Genomic DNA, 20657 nt, shown 5'->3' with positions numbered 1-20657 from the left:
CCCATGTCTTATACTTACCAGTAGGCTGTTCTTCTCCAGAGATGTCATCCAGGTTTCCACTTGAATGAGCATCTTCTTCACACTCTGCTTGCCATTGAGGTCCTTTCCCAAGCTCTTCACCAGTTTCTCTTGGACTGTTGGGATGATTTCCTCTCCGATCTTAAAGTGAAACTGATCCTGGACACGCCCCTCTTTAGTACCAGGCTTCTGGATTTTGCAGGTTTGAACTCCATCCTTGCCCAATCGGTGAACTCGACCTCAGGACGGGTACATGTTTCATTCATTAGTTTTTACTACATGTCAATCATAGAGGAGGAAAAAAAAACCTGTCTTTTACAAATCATTGTCCCCAAAATGAAATAAACATGATAAAAGCCTTTATGTCTTAGCATATATTCTGTGTCTCCATCACTACACACTGTCATATTTCTATACAGCACAGGGCTCTACACTAACTTTTTGCATTGGTTGCACTGGTGCGCCTAACTTTTTTTTTTAGGTGCACCAGCACAAAATTTAGGTGCACCCACATTTTTCATTGCGTCGCCTTTAACACCAAAAGGTCTCCTTTTTATCGCTCTTCTGTCATATAATGTGAATGATTTTTTAAAACAATAAGGTGTAGAAAAAGCTTGTCTTTATTTTAAATACAATATATATATAAAGAATATATGAAGAAAAATAAAGTGTTTAGAGTGCTACACTGAGCTTAAATTGAACATTTAAAACATTTAAACATTTCCAAATAAAAGTGTTTGTGCTTAAAGTGCTTCAATGAACTGAAATTGAACATGTTAGATTTAAACATTTCAAGTAAAATAAAACATTTGAAAATAAAAAGTGCTCAAGTCCTCCAAAGTCTTATAGCAGGTCTCCGCTTGCTGCCACATGTCAGTGTGTCGGCTATTACACCAATAAATTGCGCGCATGCCTTGTCATTGCTGTAGGTTGGGTTGACATTTAAGCCGTTTTTCTTCATTAGAATGATCTCTGACTTAAATTTTGTGAACGGCATTTCCTCCTTGGCAATGTTGTATGCCACATTGAATTTTATGATCATTTCTGATTCCTCCGAGGACCTGATCAATACAGCCTGACGCTGAAATGCAGCTGGGCGAGGGGCCACTGTATTTACACACTTGTCACGGCACGTAGTATGCTTTTTGGACAAGTTATGCTTTTTTTAATGTCTCGATCCGAAACGTTGTCGACTCTCCGACGAATGCACTATTACCGGCCATACTCTGACCACACTCCCGACAGTAAGCGCAGTGCATTGCGTTCCGTTCTTTGTCGTACCTCAGCCAGGGAAATTGTTTTAACCAGTCATGCCTGAAAGAATATATTTTGGGCTTTCTGATTTGACTCTCGGGGCTGGGCTCTATCTCAGACTCTGTTGTCTCCTCTGGTTCCGAGTCTGATGTTATCACGGAAGGACCGGGGCTTGGCATTCTCCCAGGGACCATCACCGAGGCCGAGGGCTCCGTGTCTTGGCTGGATGTAGGCCTACTCTCGGTAGATGAGAAGGATGGAGTGATGGTAGCGCTGGTTGAAAGAGTAGGTTTCGTTTTTTTAATGAAAAAACTTTCAATGGCTCTACCTCTCTTCATTTTCACTCGTTTTGTCACATAGACCTGTAGGCTATTATTTTCCCGTTCAAGTTCTCTGGCGCTCATCCTGCTCAGGTCGCTCGCATTTTTTGAACTGACACTACTTAGAGCAGTGAAAAGGACCACACCCAATCAGAGGCAAGGACCCGCCCGAGCTCTGTCTCTTATTGGTTTAGACCACGATACCGTCAGGAGAACACAGAGATGCTGCGCTTGCGAAAGAGATTTCAGTGTTCACCGAGCAGTTTCGGGTGCACCAGTGCCACCTATAATTTTTTTCAGTCGCACTCTTAAAAATTTTGGTCGCACTCTCGAGCCCTGATAAGCATGAGTAGTTCATTTCTAACTGATTTGAAATCACATTTTATGTTTCCTCCTGATTGTAGAGCCTGTCTGCCTTTGCTCCTCCACACAGACTGCTGAATGTCTGTCTCCAAGGACACAACAACTACCATACAGTCAAATCTCTACATGGAAGAAATTTTGTCAAGCAACTAAGATGGCATCCACTATTTGATCTGCATATGCAGTCAGGATAAAAATATTCATTGGTTTGATACTTTAATGTTGAGAGGGTTCAGTTTTATATTTTACATCCACAGCATGCTGTTTATTTTTGTTTTGTCAGTCAGTTTTTTTCCCCCTCAAAGCTCTATTTTAGCCATTTTCTGAGTGCTGAAGTCAAGTTTCAGGGATCATACTAGACATAATAACACACTTTGTAACTGTATGTTTTTAAAAGTGCTATATAAATAAAATTTTGTTTTGCTTGCATACTTTGTGGATGTTTTCACTTATTTTCCAGTTTAATTATAAATTATTGAAAGCCACCTTGTTTTTTTCTCATCCTACAGTGTTTAAAATGCAGGGGTTGACTGTCTTTGAAGAAAAAGAACTGTTGAAATGTTCTGTTATGATCAGCATCACAGGGAATTGGTTTTTCACCTCCCTTGTAGAGTTCCTCGGATCTGACTTTTTTGGTTGCTGATTATGATGTTCTCCTTTTCCAGCTTGAGTACCTTTGGGGAAGTCCACCCCCTGAGTGGCCGTCATGGGGGACGATAGTGAGTGGATGAAACTTCCCATTGACCAGAAATGTGAACACAAGGTGAGTGACTCAGAGACTGGCAGGCAGTTCCTTTTGTACGAGGAATCCTTGGATTTCTGCCCACTTAACCGTAAATCCAAGAGTGGACACAACTTTATATTTTTGGGTGGGAAGATCAGAAAGAAGGGTCAAGTTGTTGTTTTCTTCCAAAGGGCCGCTGAGAAACGAGTGTGTCTTAATGCAGTTCTCCCAGTCGAAACATCTGGCCTTAAGCTTACAAATAATCCTTAGAGGAAAACCCAACAATAATCTTCAGGGGAAAAAAAAAATCTATCCTACTTTTCGATCAGAGAGGGGGTTAGAGGTTCCTTGGTTGGCCATTAGTAATGTAGGTCACTATCTCCAGTCCCTGGATGCTCACCATCTAAATCGCAAAAAAGGCAGACTTTTTAAAATATAGATAGTTAGATACTTTATTGATTCCCAAGGAAAACTGAAGCATCATTACTGCTTGCATAATCCAAAAGCCTCCAATATCAAAAATACACACAATAGCAGGAATATAAAGCAAAAAAACCAAAACAAAAACTAGCGATATACAAATGTAAAGAACTAAACTAAATTGAAGTACTCGTGGCCTATATAATAAAGAGATGTATGTTTATATACATCTCTTTTATTATATATTATATACGTGTGTGTGTGTGTGTGTGTGTGTGTGTGTGTGTGTGTGTGTGTGTGTGTATATATACACACACACATATGGAAACCATCAATGGTGTAGATAAAACTGCTCGACAAATGAGGAGCAGAATTTTAAGTGGACTTGATTGACAGCTGATTGCTTATGGCATGAAACAGGCTTGCACTGTTCAATAAAGAATTTTCTTGAATTACTGGATTATTTATGTGTGTATATATATATATATATCAACACATACAGGAAAAAAAGTTTTAATACATTGCAGTACAGGCCTGTTTCGTGCGTCGCGCACTCATCAGCTGCTAATGTGATTAAACAAAGAATCATACAGTTTATGTTGCCCAGCGTCATGCAGCAACCAATCAGATGAGGAAACATTTAAACTATAACAACCAATGGGGTAGGTACTTATGATGCACAGCAACCAATGAAGGGGTAGAAAACATTACAACCAATGGGTTAAGGGACGGGTTTGTTTTGAAAAGCATTTAGGGGCCAGGGCACTGTTGAAATGGCGTACATTAAAGATATAACAAGGTAATTTATGTGAATTATGTAGTGGGAGTGTTGTTGGGGCACAGTTGGAAGGACAGGCAGTTAAAATATATATAAAAAAACAAACAATGTCATATGTGCATCATCTAATGGGGGGGTAATAAAGACGTTTTACTTATAGTTACAAAGGAGATATTTTTTTCGGTGTCTACACCTGGTGGCCAATTCGTTTCTATTATACAAGGTAGACATATCAGGTCTGCAAATAATAAAATACTTGTCTGCCAAGCACAGGTTACATCTTTTACCTCTAACTGAATATGCATTGCTCTTTGCAAGGATTTTCCATGAGACAGAATAACTGATATTCTTGTCTACCAATGACCAAATGTGGCGGCTTAAGGCTGCTGCATTTTTTGCATGCTCATTTCTGAAGCTACTCATATGGGCGTTAAACCTAATTTTAAAAGGGCCCTCTGTTAATCCCACGCAAGTGTCCACATTGCAGTTGTCTTCTCTTGTCACCAATGCCTAGTAGATGACTCCCTCTATCTGGCATTTTCCTTCAAGATGACACGATGCCTTAACACGGCATTTGCAGTTGGAGGTGTTTGGTTGCGGTGAGGGGGGTCTGTGCCTTGGCCATGATGCTTGTGTTGTGGGATGAAATAACCTGCTGGACATTTGGCATGCAGCTGTAGCTCATTTTGACCGTGTTTCTGTTGAATATTTTTCTCAGTAGATGGTCTGGGGTAAAGCACTCATCCAAAAGCTTGAAAAATTGTTTTCCAATATTAGAGGCCATGGTGTTGCTGTAGGGAAGAGTATACCAGGTGATGTTCCACCTTCTGCTGCGTTTTTTGTTGTTGCTGTTGCTGGCTGTCGCTAATTGGTGGTGGTTTGTACTTAAGTCTGAAATCATATCCACATGTTTGTAAGGCTTCCTGGTATGGGGGGGGGCTGCTTCATTAAAGATTACCTCACTGGATGATAAACATGAGAGTCTCTTGTTTATGCTCACTGGGATATTTTTCAAAATGGAGGGCGGATGATTGCTTTCCCTGTGGACGTATTGCAGTATGTTGTTGGGCTTCGTGTATGGCCTGTATGTGCCAAATTTTAAGGTCTAATGAGATGTCGAGGAAGTCGGTCTGTATTTTGTTGGCCTCAATTGAAATTTTTAGTCCATTGTTTGCAAATACACTACAGATTTTCTTTTTCATTCTCTCGACTTCTCTTGCAAGTTTGTTGCAGACTGCCAGCCCGTCGTCTCTATATAGCCCGATGTTGATGTCTAGGACCTGTAGTTGAGACAAGTACAAGCCCACTAGCTCACAGGTCTCTGCCCCGTCGAAGCTGCGTATGGTCACATCCAATTTGCTGTTACCTTGCTTTTGCCATGGGATTCCCTTGTGATTGTATGACTGTGTGATTCTTTGTTTAATCACATTAGCAGCTGATGAGTGCGCGTCACACAAAACAGGCCTGTACTGCAATGTATTAAAACTTTTTTCCCCTGTATCTATGTTGATATTCCGCTCCTCACTAGTTGAGCACTTATAACACCATTGATGGTTTCATAAAAAAACGCTATATATATGGATGAACAGCATTGGTAGAAAAATAGGAAATAAAAATATAGAAAATGTATGGTAGGCAGTATATTTGAGGTGCGTTTGTGTACGTGTTGTGTGTTTCTCTGTCTCAATCTGTTTTTCTGTCCATTCGACTTTATAAAACTCATGTTTCAGTGAATTAACTGTTTTGTTTTCCGCCTTTTTCCAATCAATAACTTTCAATTACTACCTCCCTATACAGTTGTGGAAAGCCCGCTTAAATGGCTATGAAGATGCTCTCAAGTTGTTTCAGAGGATTGAGGATGAGAAAAGCCCAGAATGGGGGAAGTACCTGGGGCTGATAAAGAAGTTTGTCACCGACTCGAATGCTGTGGCTCAGCTGAAAGGCCTGGAAACTGCTCTGGCTTTCATTGAGAATGCACACATAGCTGGCAAGTGAGTGATCACAATAATAATTAATCATAATAACGGGACCCCTTTTCACGGTCACATGTCATTGGTCAGTATCTGTCAGTATAAAGACTTGCTTTGTACTCACCTAAACTTGCATCACAACATTTTTTTTTCTTTGCTTCTCTCTGTTTTTGTATGTTTTAGGTGGTGTCATTTTTGGAAATTTTGGATGTGTTTTTATCTTTTGCGTTGCACTGCTGTGGGCTGGGTGAAACGAAATTTCGTTTCTTTTGTGTACCCAAGTACATGATAGAAATCACAATAAATTGTTCCTGATTCCTGATAAAAGAAAGTTTGGTTAAGATTTCACTTTTCTTTGGTTGGTTTCTTCTTTTGGTAAATTGCTCTGAGCAAAGATTTGATTACAAAAAAATATATGAAGAACTCACCTCTTTCTTCCTGTGGAGAAACTTGCTGCACCCAATAATGTGGGCATTTTTGCTTGCATTTGCTCCTAAACATAGTTGTGTGGTGGAATGAGAAAAATCAAACAAGAGCACATGTGCGAGTAGAGATTTTGTCTTCTCCTTGCTGATGCGTACATTTTATGTTTCTATTCCTAAACGGTGCCATTATGATCTCTCTTTAGTCATTGTTTGATAAGAACCACAGCTACCAATTCATTTGTAAGTGAGCAACAATCAGAGCGGCTGATGGCAGGCCTTACTTTCAAAAAGGAATTATAACAATCCAAACAAGCCATTTACAGGAGAGATGAAAAACATGTTGAGACTTTGTCCCCCCTTCCTTTGTCCAAATTGTCGTGGGCAGAGTATTTTATTAAGCAGTGTACACAAAGTATTATTATTTTTCCTTTTCTTTTGGTGGACAGCTGGTGAGATAGTGTCGGTGGCTTTTTTTAACTTCAATAGATAATATTCGTCCTCGGGGATTTATTAAAAGCTACAGACACTGATAATTCGATTCTGCTTGTCATACTGTACCAAAGTACACAGGACAGTGAAAAGTAGACTTGAGAACTCCCACACAGTGCAAATGGCAAGGACAAATAAAGGCATAACATCTGCTTTTCATGTCAATGTAAGCAGATCCCAATTCCCAAAAAAATATGGTCCATAATATGGCTTTCTAGTGAGTTTTGAGAACCTTCTCTTTAGATTTTCTCATTTCTTGCAGGACGACGGGTGAAGTTGTGTCGGGCGTGGTGACAAAGGTGTTTAACCAGCCCAAGGCACGAGCTAAGGAGCTGGGCACAGACATCTGTCTGATGTACATAGAAATAGAGAAGGCTGAGGTGGTTCAGGATGAGCTGCTCAAAGGACTGGACAACAAGAATCCCAAGATAGTGGTGGCCTGCATCGAGACCCTCAGGAAGGCTCTCAGGTTTGCATTATCACAGAGAGTAATACATCCTCTATGGCCACCACACCAGTGGCTGGCATCAAGACACTCAGGAAGGTGTACATGTTACTAATACTTCAACTACTTACACCAATTCTACCGTCATTGCTAGTACTACTGTAATGGTGACTGGTATCGAGATGTCGACAAGAGAGCTCAGTGGCGTTTTTCCTTTGTCAGATAATTCACCTTTTGTATTTGCTTCTTTTTTAGATTTACAGTAGGCTTGGCTGATTAGATGAATGTATCAGCAATAAGCTGCATGATTTTTGTATGCCTCTTCAAGAATTCAACTTGGTAAATAATTAACCTGTAAAGCACAATTCAAAGCATGCACAAATAGGGACTGGTAGGTGGAGTTGAGCCATGTGCACGTTCTTGTTGGAAATCTTTCACAAAATAAGGCAGTAACTAAATGACAGTTAAGCTGTCTTTAGTGGTTGCTGTCTGATTGATTGGTGCTGAAAAGCAGTGTCAATTCATTAATCATATTTGAGAACTAGGCCAAAAACTGTATGTGCAGTTAGAATCTTTTGCCGCTAGTACTCCTGTACAAAGATGGCAAATTACTTCATTTAGGTCCTTCAGCTTGCCGGTTGCATCCAGTTTAAAACCAAAATAATCCCAAATAGGGGATTTTGTATTCCTTTTCACAATGAGCTCTTCCTTGACTGCATTTGCTGAAAATGGCCACCGTGTGTGTGTGTGTGTGTGTGTGTGTGTGTGTGTGTGTGTGTGTGTGTGTGGGGGGGGGTATAATAATAATCCTAATATTACATTTATATAGCACTTTTCTAGACACCCAAAGCGCTTCACATTGAAGGGGGTAACTCCCTTCAACCACCACCAATGTAGTGGTTGAAGGGAGCTGCCCCTTTTTATTGATTGATATATATGATATATCGGCAATTGCCGGTAGCTGGTAGGAAAATTTTGACATATTGACATAACCTATTTTACAGCTTTTCTTCAGTTCTCAAAGTGTACAGCTGAGATTTTTTTTAAACCCATTTGGAGTTTAAATGAAAAAGTAGTAGAAAAAACCTTGTAGAAAGAGCCTCCTGCAGTTTGGATTGGAGTAAAATTAAAAGTAGTCAGTACAGCAGTCATTTCAGATTACACACTGATATCTATATGGTCTACAACATCCAGTGTCAGTGCATTTTCATTTTCTGGTCATCCAACCTTCTGTCTGCCCTCTCTCTATTTGTTTGTGCCTCCAGTGAGTTTGGATCGAAGATAGTGACGTTGAAGCCGGTGGTAAAGGTTTTGCCCAAGCAGTTTGAGTCCAGAGAAAAGGCCGTGAGAGAGGAAGCCAAGTTGTTGGCTATAGAGATCTACAAATGGATCAGAGATGCACTGAGAGCCCCACTACAGAGCATTAACTCTGTACAGGTAGGAGTCTCTCTCATGCGGAAAGTTGCTGTTTTTTTAGCTTAATGGCATATATGTTTTCCGTCTCTCTAGTTACTAAATGTACTTTGTTTTTTCTCGTCCTCTAGTTAAAGGAGTTGGAGGAGGAGTGGGTGAAGTTGCCTTCTTCGCCTCCCAAACAGACCAGGTTCCTCCGTTCCCAGCAGGATCTGAAGGCCAAGTTTGAACAGCAACAGGCCCAAGGAGGGGACCAGGATGATGGTAGGTTTGACTAACATCACTAACTTTCTTTCCCCACCCCTCTTTTTTCTCCCAATTGTATATGGCCAATTACCCCACTCTTCCGAGCCGACCCGGTCTCTGCTCCACCCCCTCTGCTGATCTGGGAAGGGCTGCAGACTACCACATGCCTCCTCTGACACATGTGGAGTCACTGGCCGCTTCTTTTCACCTGGCAGTGAGGAGTTTCGCTAGGGGGACGTAGCGCCTGGGAGGATCATGCTACCCCCCCCCCCCCCGCCACGAACAGGCGCCCCGACCGACCAAAGGAGGCTCTAGTGCAGTGACCAGGACACATACCCACATCCGGCTTCCTACTCTCAGACATGGCCAATTGTGTCTGTAGGGATGCCCGACCAAGGCGGAGGTAATGCAGGAATTCGAACCGCCAATCCCCGTGTTGGTATGCAACGGAATAGACCGCTACGCTACCCGGACGCCCCTAACATCACTAACTTACAATTTAGCACTGTATGAAAATGTGAAGCAAATAGAATACATCCATCCATTATCCAAGCGGCTTATCCCAACTGGGGTTGCGGGATGCTGGAGCCTATCCCAGCAGTCACTGGGCAGCAGGCGGGGAGACACCCTGTACAGGCCGCCAGTCCATCACACACACACATTCACACCTAGGGACAATTTAGTATTGCCGATTCACCTGACCGACATGTCTTTGGACTGTGGGAGGCAACCGGAGGAAACCCACACAGACACAGGGAGAACATGCAAACTCCACACAGAAGACGACCCCAAGGTTGGACTACCCCGGGGCTTGAACCCAGGACCTTCTTGCTGTGAGGCGACCATGCTAACCACTGCGCCACCTTGCCACCAAATAGAATGCATTATTTTATTAAAATTTCATGTTTTTTAGCATATGTGTTACATAATAGGCATATAAAATAAATTTGGCTTGACTTTTTAAAAGGCAAGACTGGCCCCAAAGTGAGCAGTGCAATCACTGCTTTGGATTTTGAGCTGTCATAGCAGAATAATAATAAATGGAGGCAGGGGAGATTGGTTGAGTCAATACTGAAGCCATATCCTCTATTACATCCCAGCTGGAGGTCATACAATCATTAAAAGGTCAATAAATAACTGGACTGAAGGTTTGTCTGAGGAGATATTTTTGCTCATCTCCCAACTAGGGTTACCACCATTGTAATCCTCAATATTTTTGTTTCCTATTGTACGTCAAAGGACACATACTACATGTTTTAATTTCTTTCTTTTGTTTTTGCGCTGTGTAATAAGATATTTATTTTCTAATCCCTTAACTTCCTCTCTCAATAATCTTAAAAATGCAGATACTCTTAGATTCTGAGACACTCTCAATCATCATACTTTTAAAGAGTTACATAATGTGCTTTGTGTGAACATCCCACCAGGTCCATTTTGTTGTTGTATGTACAAGCTTAAAACTTGAGCTGATATGAGTCATGCAGGTATGGCTATTACTAGACCTGCTGTGAGTTTTTAAACTTGTATCATTTTGGTTGCACTTTGCTTTATATAAAGATAATATTACCTAATCTTCATCAAGTTCTCTTCTGGTATTGTCTAATTTATTTGGAATTGAAAAACAGACTTGGACACAGCTTGTTTTATTTAAGAAACTCCCAAGAGTTTATACCAAGCCCTTGCTATGACAAAATGTATTAAAACATACTTTGCTAGGGAAACAAGTCTTATTAAAATTGAATGTAAGGTTGACATTGCAGTACATTATTCAATTATGATAAAATAGAAAAAGCTATGGTATAGTTCAAGTCAACTACAATTACATTTTAGACTGAGCTTACTTTGTGTTCTGATTTTCTCTGCATCCTTAAATTCCCCATGTACATTGCATGGATTCACACATGCAGCCGAGGTTCAACCTGATCATGTAAACCTGATCCCGAACATGTTGCCTTCTGTCCTAAGAATTGTATGTCCTACAAAGACGTACAGTATATCTTCAGATATATACAGGATATCAATTCCATTATGGTAAAGACGATAGCATTTTCTATATTTGATTTGTGAGGATGTCTAATACAGAAGCATGCCCACAGTAAAACAAGTATGGGTTCTCCTCTTGTATCGGACTTGGTGTGAGGCATTAAATGGATATTGAGAAAAATGTCATTTTACTTTGACATAAATTATGGACAGAAATGATGAGTTAAAAGGTGTGGAGTCAAACAGTGTGATATCACATCCTCTTCTCCATTTGCATTCTCACCATTGCTGCCTTTCCTGTCCTTTCCTTTTTTCCTTCCAGGTGAGGAGGATGAGGAACCTGCTGCAGCAGTGGATCCCTATGAACTGTTAGAGGCAGTGGAGGTCCTCTCCAAGATGCCAAAAGACTTCTATGAGAAAATAGTGAGTTTATGCATGTCACTTTGTATAAACTACTCAGTGGCTCTTGGGGAAAAAAATGACAAGTTTATTAGTTGGTCTATTCATGAGAAAGTTTATATGCTCACCATTGAGTTTGCAATCCTAATGGACCTGCATCTCACCATATCTGCCTGTGTTTGTCTATGCCTGCGTCTACAGGAAGCTAAAAAATGGCAGGAGAGGAAAGAAGCTCTGGAGGCAATCGAGACTTTGACCAAAAACCCCAAACTAGAGAATGGAGATTATGGAGATCTGGTTAGAGCACTGAAGAAGGTACAAGCTAATTGGGAATTATCTTACACTGCCTAATAACAGTAGGCTTGACATCACCTAACCAATTGGTCTGGAACCTCTCAGTTTATATTCGATTTCCAAGGGGCGTTATCGATTGGCACAGACCAAAATGCCTCTGGACTCAATTGGATACACCTACAACCAATCAGAGCAACAAAATGTGTGACATAGCACTAAGCAAACACATCTTTCTTATCATATAAACAAAAGCTTTTAAGTGCAGTTGTTTGGTCTTCTTTTAGAGAAAATATACGGTCCAGTTTGTTTAATACTGTCACGATAGCAGATTCAACAGACTGTTCCACGTCAGTGGCAGCCATCTTGGTTGTTTACAAAAATGCCTCAGTGGCATTCCTCTGTACAGTCATTGTATCAAACACGCCCCATATTAGATAAATGGTTGTGATTGGTCTGACCCAGACCAGGTCGGCTGGAAATCGTGTCAGAATGGGAGGGGGACCAGACGCATGTATGAATGCAAATAAAACATGAGCTTGCAGATTCATCTGGATCCCAGGCTATAATAACAGTGTTTTTCAAGCATATCTTTATTTTTTTAGTTGGCCAATTAATACTAGTAGAATCAAGTAGTTGTAAAGCCATCTGAATGCTTAAAAATTCAACTGGCTCCAGTTGAGTGCAAGAAAAAGCCAAAATAAATGGGCATTTTGTGGGCACCAGGTGCAATAGTGCATATGTCACGATGAGTCAGTTGCTGGAGCATAGGTTACCAGTAACTGCAAGTCTATCCACCACATCAGTGATGCAGAGAAACAATTACCCAGGCCACAAAACCAAGCAGTGAATTCTGCTGTTAAAACTAGCACAACTTGCCCAAGACTTATGAATCTGAAGTGCTTCCATCTGCACTACCTCCACTTGTTCGGGGTCTTTTGAGGTCCATCTGGACTGCCTTTGATATTATATCTTGTCCAGGTCTACACTGATATAAGAGGAGACAAGATGGACAAAAGAAATTACTTCTTATATATATAAAGCGAGAATGTATGTTTGTATGTTCGCTTAAAACTCCAGAAATACTCATTGTAAAACAAAAAGAAAGGTATCTTTAGAATTGGCACTTTCCAAGGATTGCACAGTTCCAAAAGTATTTCAAAAACCAAGTAAAAATTTTGATTTATTTGTGAAATTTAATTTATTTTGTGGCGATTTGCGGTGGTGGCAGATTTGCGGCGATTGCGAAACATGGAGCCTCCAAAGACCAGCAATGGCACTCGCTGCATCGTAACTCGCTTACATGCCAATGTTATTGAAGCCACCATCTCATGTGAGCCGTACAAAGGAGAAGTCATCCTCTTACCAAGGACACCCTTTATTCCCTCCGCCTTCGAGCTGCCCTTCCGGTTTCGCAGACTTCAGTTTCCCTGCAAGCCATGTTTTGCAATGACCATCAACAAAGCCCAAGGACAGACTTTTAAAACGATTGGAGTAAATCTTTCTGTTCGATGTTTCTCAAACTGCCAGTTGTATGTAGCAACCTCCAGAACTGATAGTGCAGAAAAGCTTTCTATCCTAGCGCCAAATAGTAAGACATGCAATGTGGTTTACCCTGAGGCGCTTGAGTACTGAGCGATTAGTACACACATTGGCAAAGAAGCTTGATGAATGGATTGAAAATTATGACATTTGATAATTTTTGTTAATAAGATTTGTTTATCACATGTATCATATCATAAATTATCCTATATTTCATCATCGATTATATCGTAAAGATCAGATGTGTTGGTTGTTTTGGCGAGAACATTTTCCCCGGGCAATGCCGGGTACCTCTGCTAGTTTCTAGATAATATGAATTACAGGGCTCCCACGGGTCATGGAATCTCTGGAATATCATGGAATTTTAAAAAGTCTATTCCACATATGGAAAGTCAGGGGATAGATCATTTTTTGGGCCAAGTCATGAAATATCAGGGAATTTTTTTTGTAGCGTGTTTAAATTTTAGTTGCCATTTATCAAAATGTAATATTTTCCATGAAGTATTTTTCTTTATCGGGTTATTCCAAGCATTTCCTGTATTGCGTGAGCAGTTGTTTTGGTTACTTGATTTTTCAGCGCCCATTATAAGGGTAGGTAGGCCTAGTCGCCCTAAATTTTGTACTGAAAATGTCTGTGAACTAGTAAATAAAGTTAACAAATAAGTGGGTTTAAAATACTGTGGCTAATTTTTGTCCACTCAGCACAAAGGCGGCCTGTTTTTCGGTTCATTATATATAGGTCATGGAAATTCAACTTTTTTAGTTTGTGAAAGTCAGGATTCGATCCATACCGGATTGGTCAAGGCTTGGGTTAACAAAGGCTGCCACTGGTGCCGTGCCCTCACCGGGTACCGATGGAAACTGTAAAATCGGTTGTGGCAACCCCTGAGAAACAGAACAAGCCAAAGGAAGAAGTCATCAGTGAAAGTCAGGGAAAAGTCAGGGAATTTGACTGATCTTAATGGATCAGTGGTGCATCTGAAAAAAATGCATCTGAATCAGATGCAACACAGAGAGGTCACTTGGTCCAAGATTTCAGTTATGCACCTTGGCACCAAAAGAAGGGTTTAGTGCAAATTAATCTACAAGCTATAAACCTTGCTCTTGCTTGTAACTAGCATTCCAACTTTAACCAAGAGGCCAAAGCTAGAGAAGCCGATGGATCTCAGATGTATTACTATTTACATATATCTGTTTTCTACTACGGTGGAAGAAGACAGATATTTGTATTACAGGAAAATAGTTCAAAACTGCAATCTAATTTTTGATGATTTTGCATGTTATTGCAAAAACATAAGTTATGAAAAGTTGTTAACACTAGGATAACAAATAAACAGTATTTACAATCTCCTTCACAGAAGATGTATTTCCCTTCTTTTGAGAGTTATTCATTATCCTGTTAGACATCCAGCACTTTGCGCTAAGCTAGGCTAAACTTGCCATTCAACATAACATCTTGATGCATGCTCAGTAATGCAGGTAAGGCTATCCCTGGCTCAGTTCATCTGAACACAATGTTGTATCCAGATGAACTAATTCAACTTTCTGGGACATCAACATAACCCTCAAACGACACATACAAACATGAAAAAGGTATCCATGGGTTTTTCTGAACATGCATGTAGGACACGTAGTAAAAACTGTGGAAGCTAAACTATCCCTTCAAGTTTGACAGGGGAATTGGCTCACATTTATGTGACTGTGACATTGAAGACCTAACTGACTCATTTTGTGTCTCAGGTGGTGGGGAAAGATGCCAACGTGATGCTGGTGACCTTGGCTGCCAAATGCCTGGCTGGACTCGCTAGCGGCCTAAGGAAGAAATTTGGAACATACGCAGGGCATGTAAGTAAAAGAGAATGTAGTTTATCTTAACTTGCTCTTCATTCAGAAGCATTTGTGCAAGGTCACAGGAGCCCTTTCCAACTACTGCCCTGTCCTATAGTGACAAACTAAACCCACAGGTTCAGAAAGTGTTACCATTACATGTAGAACAATTCTAGAATAGGTCAGGGAACTAGCATTTAATGTCACTTAGGGGGAAATTTAGAATCCATTGAGTGGAGCTAGCAATGCTGAACATCACTGATTGGTTGAACACTACACCCATGAAACGCATAACCGATCAATCAGCAAATTTAAATAGCTCATAATTAATGTCAACTAATTTCAATGTACAGTGTCAAATGCATAATGTACAGTGTCAAGTGCAGGTTGCCTGTCATGTTTTTTAATCATCACTTGCCATTTTTTTCTTTATTAGCACAGTTTTACTAGCATAGAAACAAACAGAAATGTGCTTTGGTCACCATGGAGTCCCTAAATGGGATAAAGTTATGACAATGGGGGCATGGAATAGATTATATATTTAAACTCTTACCTGTGTGCTCTGCACATGATAATAGTCTGGTTGTTGATTTTTGACAAGAAAGAATAAAATCTGTTTCTTTTGACTGTGCACTTTGTGTTTGTAGGTGGTGCCGACCATTCTTGAGAAGTTCAAAGAGAAGAAACCCCAGGTTGTACAGGCCCTTCAAGAAGCCATAGATGCAGTCTTCCTCACTGTGAGTATAGAAATGCTTCTGATTTAGACACCTTGTCCCATATATCTGTGTAATATTTTTATATGGAAAATCTGCTGAGACATTTGCGATCTGTCCTATAGGGGGCCATTAGGGCTTACTTTCCATAGATAGCTTTACATATATGTTCCATTCCCATTCCATCACCGCTTATCCTGCTCTCAGGGTCGCAGGGATGCTGGAGCCTATGGGATGACAGTACTCATAATGGACACCAGATGATTGGCGTTCTACATGATGACCCTTGCTTTCTTATTATGAGAAAATATATAATTGAGAAGAATATGACCTAAGTGCCCTTTATACTAGCAATTGTATAGTTTAGGCCCAAGTGCTTTAAAGACTTTATGACACCATCAGCTCTTACATTCCGTCTGTGTGGACTGTTTGACTGCCCTGAACACCCTGTATGTGACAGAGACACGTGTTAACAAAGATACATTTTGATGGTTTAATCAATTGCCTTTTTCACAAACCGTCATACCAAAATACTTTTTCTCCTGGTTCAATTTTCCTCATTTCAGAAAACCTCCTAAATAGTTTAGATTGGTAGATTCACTTATGAACAGCTATTGATGTTTTAATGTATTTTTCTTAATCTTCTAGACCACTATTCAGAACCTGGCGGAGGATATCTTGGCTGTGATGGACAATAAGAATCCATCCATCAAACAGCAGGCCTCTCTGTTCTTGGCAAGGGCCTTCAGACACTGTACCCAGTCTACTTTGCCCAAAAGCGTCCTCAAACCCTTCTGTGCTGCCTTCCTTAAGGTACATCATACTCTTTACTTCCAATGGGGTTCTCAAACCACTGCTCAGGGTGCCAAAAAGTGGTATTTGATTATTTTATAAATATATATATTTTTTAAATACATGGTAGTTTTCAAATGTTGTCTTGTAATTCTTTGATAAATTATTTTCTCTTCTTATTTTGTTACTACACTCTTTCTTTCTGTCCCTTGTACTTGAAACCTGTTAGCAAGTGAATGACTCTGCACCCGAAGTGCGAGATGCTGCCTTTGAAGCTTTAGGGACAGCCATGAAGGTGGTGGGGGAGAAAGCAGTTAACCTGTTCCTATCAGACCTGGATAAAATCAAACTAGATAAGGTAAGTATGGATGGACAAACATAACATGGAAGGAAGGGGAAAGAAAGGAAGCGAAAACTCACTTCCTCCCTTATCAATTAGCAAATTTAAACTAGAAAATGTGAAGCTTTAGAAAGATATGGGTTGGCTGGGGGTGACGTAATCCTCTCCTGACAAAGTGAAGAAGGTATTGAGTGACGATGGAATGTGTGTTTGGGTGCGACAGCTTGTGATTGGTATCTTGCCACATCTTTTTGTTTCCTCGGTAACAGATTAAGGAGTGTGCTGAAAAAGTAGAGCTCCCTGGAGGGAAGAGAGGAGGTGGAGGGGGAGGAGAGAAGAAAGCAGCAGTGAAAGCCCCTCCCCCTGCTGAAGCTCCATCCAGGTCCTCTGGACCCCCCAAGAAGACTACTTCTGCTGCTGCCTCTAAGGTGTGCCCAAAACTTTATTTGTATTGCGCTCAAGTGAACAAACAGGATTAACATGTGCTAAATGCTTGCCCTCTGGATTATGACACAAACACATTGCTGTATATGGGTTTTGGCTGGACCGGCCAGTGGGGCCCAGCCTACAACCGGTCTGTGACTGACCATGTTAGAGTGACTGTGTGATCATGCTAGACACGATTGGGCCGCTTGATTAGGTGACCAACGATGTCACTGAAGTTGCACGATTGGTCGGCCGACTAGTGACATCACTGGTAAATGGTAGTGGGAATTTCCGTATTGGCTGTTGCCCTTTCAAAATGAATCGGCATATCGTTCCCAGCTCATTCCACATTTATCGCATGAATGAACGGAATATATTGCTGCTCGTGGGTACTACCATTTACTGATACTCAGTGTCATTTGTTTCATTATAAGTTCTTTTTCAAATCAAACATCTGGTTACGCACTGTAACAGTCCACCATAGAGCAGAGTAGGAGAGAAAATGGCTCTCCATGCACTGAGAGGCACGAGGGAGCGCACAGTTAAAAAACATCCCAAATAACAAACACTATGACAAAACACTTAATACAGAGTGAGTCTTCAAAAAACGAGACATCAGCAGATAGAAACAGATGGGGGGGGACAGATAATTAGAATAGTTTTAATTACAGTGAAATTAAGTTCTCTCTCTATCTCTCTCTCTCTCTCTCAAATCAAACATCCCAAGATGCGAGTGGAAAGTATTGTTCTTGCAACTGCATTTATAACCTTTTTTTTTTCTTTTAACTCGAACATAGCTTAACCATGTCATGTGATATGCTATTTCAGTACACTTTAGGGCTGTCAATGAATATTCCAAATTCGAATATATAACCGAATCGTAAAAAAGAAAACAAAAACACATTTGCGTGTGAAAATTAATATTTGCTTGTGGGGGGAAAAAAGCAGCACTACCGCAGCTGTCTGCCACGTGAATTCTCGTGAGGGCCTTGGCCACTGCACTGAATATGCTGAATGACGGACAGGAGTCACACAACGTAACTTTCATTGGTTGAAAATGAAAATTAGGTCAAGCTGAAATGAGCGAATAATTCATCAACAACCATGTGGTAGAGACGGCAGATTGTTCACAACCCAACTCGGCCGCAGAGAGAGTGGTTTTTTTACTCCGAACAATCTAAAAAGCCCCGTTTGGAAATACTTCCTTTTGCACAAAACTCTTGCTCAGCAAAGATGCAAAATACCATAAGTTTATTTAAACCAGTATGAATATTACCTAATCTGCATAAAAATTATGCTGTTGAATAACACATCAATTATGAATCATTCATTTCGCTCTGAGAGACGGCATGTTCTCATTTCTCACGCTAGCACCAACCATGGTGCAGAGAGAGAGAGAGGTCTATGGTTGTTAAATGAAGTTTTAACTTCATTAATAAGTTTTAATAATAGGACATTATTTGTTTATTTGGAATGTGTAGGTATGTAAATCTTTTAAAAGACATGTTTACGTTGAAATAAATATACCTGTACAAATAGTTATGTCTCTTGTTGTATTGGTTTGCCCTCTTATGGACATAATGCGCAAAAAATATATTCGAATGGGTTCAAACCCATGTGTGTGTGTTTTTAAAAAAAAATAATTTTTTTTTTAATTTTTAGAAGGAATATTCGAATGTCATTTTGCAGATGAACATTTAATGACTATTCCTGTAACAAATTGGCCACAGTTTTGAACATTGACCATACACGTTCCAGCCATATATTAGGTTTTGACCTTGTTTTGTTTTTGTGATTTGCTGGGTGCCTAGGCATGTCTTCAATTCCTTGGTTTATCAACTTCCCAATGCATGGCCTAAAAGCTACTTATTGATGCTTAAGGTATTCCAAAGTTGTGCTTTAAGTTGAGTTGTTTGTCTGCCTCTCTTGTCTGCAGCCATCAGCAGGTCCACCTAAGAAAGGCAAATCAGCTGCTGCCCCTGCAGGTAAAGGCAAGAAGACACCTGATGGTAAAGAAATCTTAGAGGCTGAACTGGCGGTAAGTTTTTATTTGTGTGTGTGTGTGTGTGTGTGTGTGTGCGTGTGTGCGTGCGTGCGCACATAAAGTATACTTTATATGGATAATACACTGTTAGTTCCCATTTCAGTACAAAAGGAGCTCATGCATGAATCAGTGATGGATCTAGAGATTTTTTCCTGGGGTGGCAAAAGGGTGGCAAGACTATGTCCCAGAGGTGGCAGCTGCCACCCCTTGCCATCCCGTAGATCCGCGCCTGTGAGGGGGAGGTGGATTCTAAATCGGCGACTTCTGTTTGAGATGAGTTTGGTGCGGGTCTCATTTCCCTTCACCATGAATGTACATAAAATATACTTTAAAAACATATTATCTGATTTATAAATGGGGTGGCAACAGGGGTGGCAAGACTGTGTCCCAGAGGTGGCAGCTGCCACCCCTTGCCACCCCGTAGATCTGCGCCTGGCATGAATTATTTTAGCAGTAGTTGGTAACCTTAACATTACAGAGTGGGTTGTCTCTATACTGCTGTGTGACAGGCTGTGATAGGTTACTTCCACTAGCTCTTATTTTGTCCCTCTTCATGTATCAGGCTGAAGTTTGTGAAGAGAGGGCTGCAGTGGTCCTTCCTGCTTCCTGTCTACAGCAACTGGGCTCCGCCAACTGGAAAGAGAGACTGGCTAGCATGGAAGAGTTCCAGAGGGTAACCTGTTTTCTGTTAAATTATGTTAGATTATAACATAATACCTCATGATATGTTTTCAGAGGAGCTTGTTTTACAGCTCAAGCTTCAGTAACTGCGTGTGTATAGCTATTACTGTAGCTATTAGTATCTCTATGAGAGGCTGGTTAATTTAGAGGAGCAGTTGATGGCAAACTTTTTTTAATACTACTAGTGCCAGAACCAACCGACTACATGTGGTAACCATTAAAGAATGGGTATTTCAGATTATTGAAGTTAAGATCTTGGAGCAGTTTTTTGTGGCTAGTTTTAAAATAGGAAGGATAGATGTTTGCTACGTCTTAGAAAGTCGTTTTGTATGTATGTTTTCATTTTTACCCAGATTCCAAATTATACTTTTGAATCAATTTTATTCTATCTTTGTTGTCTTCATCAACATTTACAATATACTAGATAATAGGCATAAAAGACTTCTCTTTCTAAACTTGTATTTCAGTATCATGTATTACTTAAACAAATATCCATGATCACTGTGAGCACTCGCATTATTTGGAAGAAAACACTTGAAATCAATACCATCTATCAGAAGACCGCATTAGTCTGCCTAGAAACACAACTAATGAAGATGAATGTATTCACACACACACACACACACACACACACACCCATCCACCCACACAATGCAGAAAGGTTCTGACACAAACATACACTGCTTGGAATTGGTTGCAGGAATATTGAGTGCAGGCACTTAAAGCATATATGCTTTAGTGCAGTGTAGCACAG

The 20657-nt window shown here is 40.5% G+C and overlaps 1 protein-coding gene across 4 annotated transcripts in view; it reads left to right on the top strand.

The window, feature by feature from the left end:
- Positions 1–20657, top strand: part of ckap5 (cytoskeleton associated protein 5) — a 66038-nt gene that overhangs the window by 7597 nt on the left and 37784 nt on the right. For all 4 annotated transcript variants that reach the window (XM_056281730.1, XM_056281732.1, XM_056281729.1 and 1 more), the window contains exons 2-15: positions 2621–2718; positions 5675–5868; positions 7024–7230; positions 8472–8643; positions 8751–8883; positions 11171–11271; positions 11449–11562; positions 14821–14925; positions 15555–15644; positions 16269–16433; positions 16642–16770; positions 17022–17180; positions 19115–19216; positions 19785–19895. In XM_056281730.1, coding sequence (XP_056137705.1) covers positions 2662–2718; positions 5675–5868; positions 7024–7230; positions 8472–8643; positions 8751–8883; positions 11171–11271; positions 11449–11562; positions 14821–14925; positions 15555–15644; positions 16269–16433; positions 16642–16770; positions 17022–17180; positions 19115–19216; positions 19785–19895 — 1839 coding nt within the window. In that variant the 5' untranslated portion in view covers positions 2621–2661. The remainder of the gene's footprint in view (positions 1–2620; positions 2719–5674; positions 5869–7023; positions 7231–8471; positions 8644–8750; positions 8884–11170; positions 11272–11448; positions 11563–14820; positions 14926–15554; positions 15645–16268; positions 16434–16641; positions 16771–17021; positions 17181–19114; positions 19217–19784; positions 19896–20657) is intronic.

The sequence above is a fragment of the Lampris incognitus genome, chromosome 6 (genome assembly GCF_029633865.1).
Source record: "Lampris incognitus isolate fLamInc1 chromosome 6, fLamInc1.hap2, whole genome shotgun sequence".
Lineage (NCBI taxonomy): Eukaryota > Metazoa > Chordata > Actinopteri > Lampriformes > Lampridae > Lampris > Lampris incognitus.
This window is presented reverse-complemented; position numbering and strand designations above follow the sequence as displayed.